The 6,075-nt window shown below is 35.1% G+C and overlaps 1 protein-coding gene across 1 annotated transcript; it reads left to right on the forward strand.

Moving 5' to 3' along the window:
* Positions 1-1,503: 1,503 nt before the first annotated feature.
* Positions 1,504-3,072, forward strand: LOC113771411 (ankyrin repeat-containing protein BDA1-like). The gene is made up of 2 exons (XM_027315994.1): positions 1,504-2,079; positions 2,329-3,072. Exons 1-2 carry the CDS (start codon positions 1,504-1,506, stop codon positions 3,070-3,072), a joined length of 1,320 nt encoding a protein of 439 aa, XP_027171795.1.
* Positions 3,073-6,075: the final 3,003 nt, after the last annotated feature.

A 6,075-nucleotide genomic window follows, 5' to 3' on the forward strand; every position in this document is an offset into this window, starting at 1 on the left:
AGAGCTTAGTAACATATCTTGAATTTTGTTTTTTTTTTTGTTTTATTTTCTATTTGTTTTGTATGAAGACATAGGATTTAAACAAGTACTTTCATCGTTATTTAAGTAGGATTTTTTCTAACATGTTTGTTAATTGATTTTTGTGATCATATACTACGATGTTTGTTAATTTGCCTCCAGGAAAAACAACCAAAAACAAAAGGCACTGGAAAGTAATGCGATATAAATACAAGAGACATAAATATCTCTATTAGATATATCTGCAAATTCATTAGTTAATTAAAAGACTCTGGCCGTTTACTTAATTATAATCTTTACGTATTGTTATACACAAACTTGAATGCGATAAATCATTTATTTTTTTTATACTTAGTTATTCTACTTTGCTATCATGCAGTGATAATAGAAAATCAATAAATGCTGATTTGCACGGACAAATCAAGGAGAATGTTCAAATAGAAAAAAAAACAAAAACAAGTTTCTGAATAGTAGAATATTATTTGATACTATTTACTGCACTTTTTATTTATTTTCAAGTTTTTGAATGTTATGGTATTGTTGAATGTTATTTTTTCTATTTTTGAATTATTATTCATTGAATTAGATGTTCAAATTTATATTATAAGAATACTTTACATTACAATGCGCACATAGTAATATACTTAAGACAAGTTAATACATTAAATATGTATTTTATATCGACATTTTTATAAATTGACTAAAATTTATTATTTTTCGACGATTCCCGTTCAACGAACGGGTACAAAACTAATTAGGGTTAGAAAGAAAAGTTGGGAAGATACGTTGTCACCTTTCAAGACTTTTAAATTCGGTTTAAAAAATTAGGAAAAAATAAAAAACCGTGGTTCAATGGGTCAATCCGGGTTGAATGGTTCTAACGGTTTTACGGTTTTGACTGGTTCTTATAACAAGTCAACTTTAGTAGTGAGCCGGACCGGAGACATGGCCGGTTCGCGGTCCGACCGGTCGAACCCGCCGGTCCGGTCCGGATTTCATAACATTGACCAAATCAAAGCAATCAAAAGCTTCTCAATACTCAGTTCAAAAGGAGACTGATGAGTAAGAAGGAGAGAACTTCAAAATCAAACCACCAAAGTCACAATCACCTATTTTAATATCAATGAAATTGGGTCTTGAGGACAAAGATCATGCCTTTTGTTCGATGGTCAAAGTTTTTGAAAGAACAGCTGGAGTAATTGATGGGCATGTAACCGTTATCCACAGTCGTGCAAGAAATGTTGGGCTTATGAGAGAAATATATGGCTCTCCCCTGGATAGAATAAAGACTGATGTCAATTGGCTGAAAAAAAAAAAACTAATGTCAACTGCTAACAGCTAAGCATAACATTTTTCGAAATGCCAATGAACCTTCCGAGCAAGTTCTTAGCTATAGGGCCATCCAGTTATAAAAATGTAATAGAGTTACTATTTTCTTGCTATATATGAGGTAAAATTTTGCTGAACTAGGTTGCATAGCAAGTTATGGAGCAGAGACTGAGCGAGGCTGCTCAATCGGGAGAGATCAGTGAGTTGTACGAATTACTCCGGCTTGATCCAACCATTCTGGATAAATATGATGAGCCATCATTTGTGGACACGCCTGCACACATCGCAGCTGCTGCTGGCTCAAGCCACTTCGCCATTGAAGTCCTAAGCTTAAAGCCCTCGTTTGGCTCGAAGCTCAACCCAGATGGATACAGTCCGCTGGACTTGGCATTGCAAAGCGAGCAACATCAAACAGTTAAGCGGCTCGTCAAGTATGATCCGGAGCTCATTCGCGTCAAAGGAAGAGAGAGGCTTACGCCTTTGCACCATGTGGCTCAAGTGGGTGATGCTGATCTTTTGGCTTATTTTCTACTGTTATGCCCAAAATCCATTCAAGATTTGACAATTCGAGGAGAAACGGCTGTTCATATTGCTGTGAGATATATAAAGGTCAGAGCTTTACGGGTACTCTTAGGTTGGCTTGAGATAGCAGAGAATGAACAGATCTTGAACTGGAAAGATGAGAATGGAGATACAGCGTTGCATATTGCAGCTTCCACAAACAACTTTGAGGCAAGAGATGTTTTTCCTTTCGTAGCTTGATTTTTCTTTTGTGAAAATTTAATTCACTAAAGTATGTTAAAATTGATATAATCAAATAGTGTCTTTATGCACTTTTTCTGATTTGCATAATTTTTTTCTCTAATTGTGTCTTTTGCATTTGCATTAGGGTCATAAGCACGATGTGTGAAAACTGCCTGTATACAATTTGGATAGACTTTTAAATGGCTAATATTATTGAAATCTTGGTCACTTCTTCAGGTTGTCAGGTTGCTCATCAGCGAAGTCAAAAGACTCAAAACAATTAATGCAAAGAACTTAGAAGGTTTAACATGCCTCGATACTTTTCTCGGCCTCGCAATCAGAGGTGATGAGAGAATTGCCAAAGCATTGCGCGATGCAGGTGCTAAAAGATCTTCATCTCTACGTCCATCCGACAACTTAGCCGATATTTTGAGTCTAAATCCCGGGCGAATGTTGGACTTTTATGCTGCTTTAAATGATGTGTCAAGTGAGACGCGAAATGCCCTCCTTGTGGTAGCTGTACTATTTGTGACAGCTACCTATTCAGCTGTACTAAAACCTCCCGGTGGAATTTCATCAGCAGGTGATACCATTTTGTCTTTCCAAAACTCTTGCAACATTTCTTCTAGTTCAAGTTTTTCCGGCAACAATACAACTATATACACCAGTAACGGCGCCACAGGAAAAGCACAAATGGATGGGGAACTGTTCCCGAGTTTTATTACCTTGAACACAGCACTTTTTGTAATCAGCCTTCGAGTTATCTTCCTCCTGCTTCCCAGACCCCTTTCCCTTTATATGGGGATTTTCGGGGTCTGTCTATTGGCAAACTATCTACTTTCAGTAGCCATCATATCACCAGAGAGATCATTTTCTCAAGTTTTTGCTAACGTATTTATGATCCTTATACTTCACATGATTTCGATGTTATTTAAAAATCAAGATTTGAATCCATTGCATAGACCTGACCTCTACATGTGAGCCAAACTGAGCAACTTGTAGCCCCTCATGTTTTGCAGATCACGGGCATCATAAGTCAAAAAAATTTCCTGTTCAGATAGTTTCGTGTAAATATGAAGACATTTAGTGTAAATTTGTAGAATTTTCGTGTAATCCCGAATTTTACACAAATTTAATTATATGAGTAGACAAGTTCAAATTTGCACCTGAATTCTACGATTTTATACTAGAACTCCTAAAAATTACAAGAACCAGTTTGAATTGGACAACTTCTGAGTTGTGAGTCCCATGAACTTTTGCTAGAGATCATCTACAACTTCGAACATTCTGCATCCTGAACTTCTACTGGCAAGATGCCTAATAATTATGTTGTTCATTATCTTTATCCCATTTCACGATAGCGGTCAAGATCATAATATTGTCACTATTAGTTTTGAAATCAAAGTTGCAGCATCTTCCAGTCACCCTTGTGCAGCAGTCTTTCACCTACAAAATGCACAGGCTGACCAAGTGAGTGGCTATGAAGGCGTGTCAAGATTCTCTACAAGAAAGGGCCGACTCTACTCTTATCAAGATCAATCCTTGAGCAATAATGCATGTTTAATCCTCAAACGTCGCACGGCCATATTTCTGGACTTCCTTTTGTGTATAGTTGTGAGTTTCATTATGGAAATTAAGTTAATCCAGCTTTATGATCAATTATTGTGGTCTTTCTTATATAGGGCATCATCGGATGAACATTTACAAGAAGCATGTTTGAGTGATTACTTAATTTATCAGCTCGTATATACTTATGTTCCTGTTTATCTTGGCAATTTGCATAGTATAAGAAAATTCCCATTTATTGACATTCAGAAATGTCACTAATGTGTACTGAAAAAAAAAATGTCTCTTGATGTGTACTTTAATCGCGTTCTTGTGTTTACTGCCTCCTTCCTGGTGGGATCTCATCTGGAGGCGATAGATACCATTTTACTTTCCAACAATTCTTGCAACATTTTTTCTTGTTCAAGTTCTGCCAGCACCAACACAACTATATACACCAAGTAACACCACAGGAAAGGTACAAATGAATGAGACTAATTTCCTCTTTTTTGTTCCCTCGAACACAATCATTTTTGCAGCCTCCGGTCAAATTGTCTTCAATCTGCTTCCCACAACCTTTTGCTGTCTTAGGTATAATGGATAATTTGTCTTTTGATGATTTTGTTGGCTGTTTTTTTCCCCATGCAAAACAAGCTTTTCATCGGTGTGGGTACCTTCTACTTAAGAAAACTTCCCATATCAATCAAGTTACTAGAGATCACCTACAATTTTTAGCATTCTACATCCTGAAGTTTTACTAGCAATTAATATCATGTTGCTGATTATCCCACTTCAAGATAGAGTTCAAGATCTTAATTATATTGTCATAGTTTGAAATCAAAGTTGCAGCCTCTTCCAATCACATTTATGCAGCAGATTTTCCGCCTAGAAAATGACAGGCCGACCAAGTGAGTGGCCGGCTTCAGTGGAGTACATGCCAAGAGTCTCAACTTCAAAGGATGACCAGTACTGATCATCGGTGCATGTTTAGTTCCGTGATCAAATCATTGTGGTCTTTGTTAGGGCATCATTAGATGAACATTTATGAAAGCATGTTTTGAGTAAGTACTAAATTTCCTAGTTCATATGTATTTGATCTTTTATAGATAATGCGTTAATTGTAAAATGCATGGTATTGTAGCCATTTTATTGCACCTAAGGGAGTCTCTCTTATTATGTAAATTTGAGAGGTGCTAAGCGAAATTGTCAAAAATCTCATTTTTTTTAAATTTTCCCTTGTGGTTTTTGGTAAAGCTTAAAATGCATACAATTCTTCTGTGTTCGAAGTTCGAACACTACTTTAATAAATTCATAACAAAAAAGAATGCTTTCGAAAAACAAAAAAGAATGCGTCTCTCAATCTGCTTATACTTCGTTACTTAAAGGTATGCTTACCTACTCCTTTTCAGGTACCCTGATTCCTTGATTCCACAGTATTTCTTAGTTCTGCGAACTAATTAAGCTACTACACCAATGACGCACCCAAATAGTTTAAAACTTTTTAGACGTTTGAAATAATTTTTTGTTCTTCTAACAAATTGTGGAAAAAATTTTAAGCACTTCAAGATCTAATTTAGTTAGCAAAGAACATGAGTCAAGTGATTGTATAGTCCTTAGTTTGACTCTTATGCTCTGTTCTTTCTCCCTTCCCTTTTATAAAGCTTGGAGTCTATTTTAAAAACCATGAAAAAAAAACTAGTCTTGGGCGATTGTGGAACTAGTCTACCTCCTCTAGTGGTTAAATATCAAACTTGAATAACAATGACATATAACAAGTTAGAAGTATAAAAAATAAGTGTAATTTTTGGAAATTAGATATATGCTTCTATGTGGTTTTTTTTTTTTTTTTTGGGTTTAATCTGAGGCATAATGTCACTCTGACAAGGATTTGTAACGTAATTAAAGGCATTGACCAAGACATTTAAACTTGACTCCACTAAAATCTTATCATGTTTAGTTGGCATGTCTTATCAGTATTTGTGTTGACGGGATCCTAGCGGTATATTATCATCTTATCTAATCTAAATTATCTAAATGATGTGGAAGAGAGAGCTGTTTGAGGAATAGTACTTTTTCATCCTATTCATTGTGTAATACCGGAAGTCTAATGTCCACGCTAGTAGTGTTCTGAAATTCAGACCAGGTTGGTCAGTTATATCAATTAATCTTGTCTAAGACTCTAAGTGGATAATAAAAATAAATATATAAATAAGTAGTCATTGCCTTGGTCAAATGTAATAAAAAAATGGGGTTTGGCTTAAAAATATGCAGGAAATCAGATTTCATAATTTTCTTTTGTTTTATGTAATTTTTTGTATTCTACTACATACATACAATATTATATATATATATATATATATATATATATATATATATATATACAATATGGTAACTAAACAGTTTTTACCTGATATAACATGTTATACTTTTAGTGACCAT

The sequence above is a fragment of the Coffea eugenioides genome, chromosome 1 (assembly GCF_003713205.1).
Source record: "Coffea eugenioides isolate CCC68of chromosome 1, Ceug_1.0, whole genome shotgun sequence".
NCBI lineage: Eukaryota > Viridiplantae > Streptophyta > Magnoliopsida > Gentianales > Rubiaceae > Coffea > Coffea eugenioides.

What these genes read in the sequence shown, in the direction of transcription:
- LOC113771411 (XM_027315994.1), top strand. Translation starts at nt 1,504, where the DNA reads ATGGAGCAGAGACTGAGCGAGGCTGCTCAATCGGGAGAGATCAGTGAG. An exon ending in CTTCCACAAACAACTTTGAG is followed by an intron (nt 2,080 to 2,328) that starts GCAAGAGATGTT and finishes TCACTTCTTCAG; the next exon opens with GTTGTCAGGTTGCTCATCAG.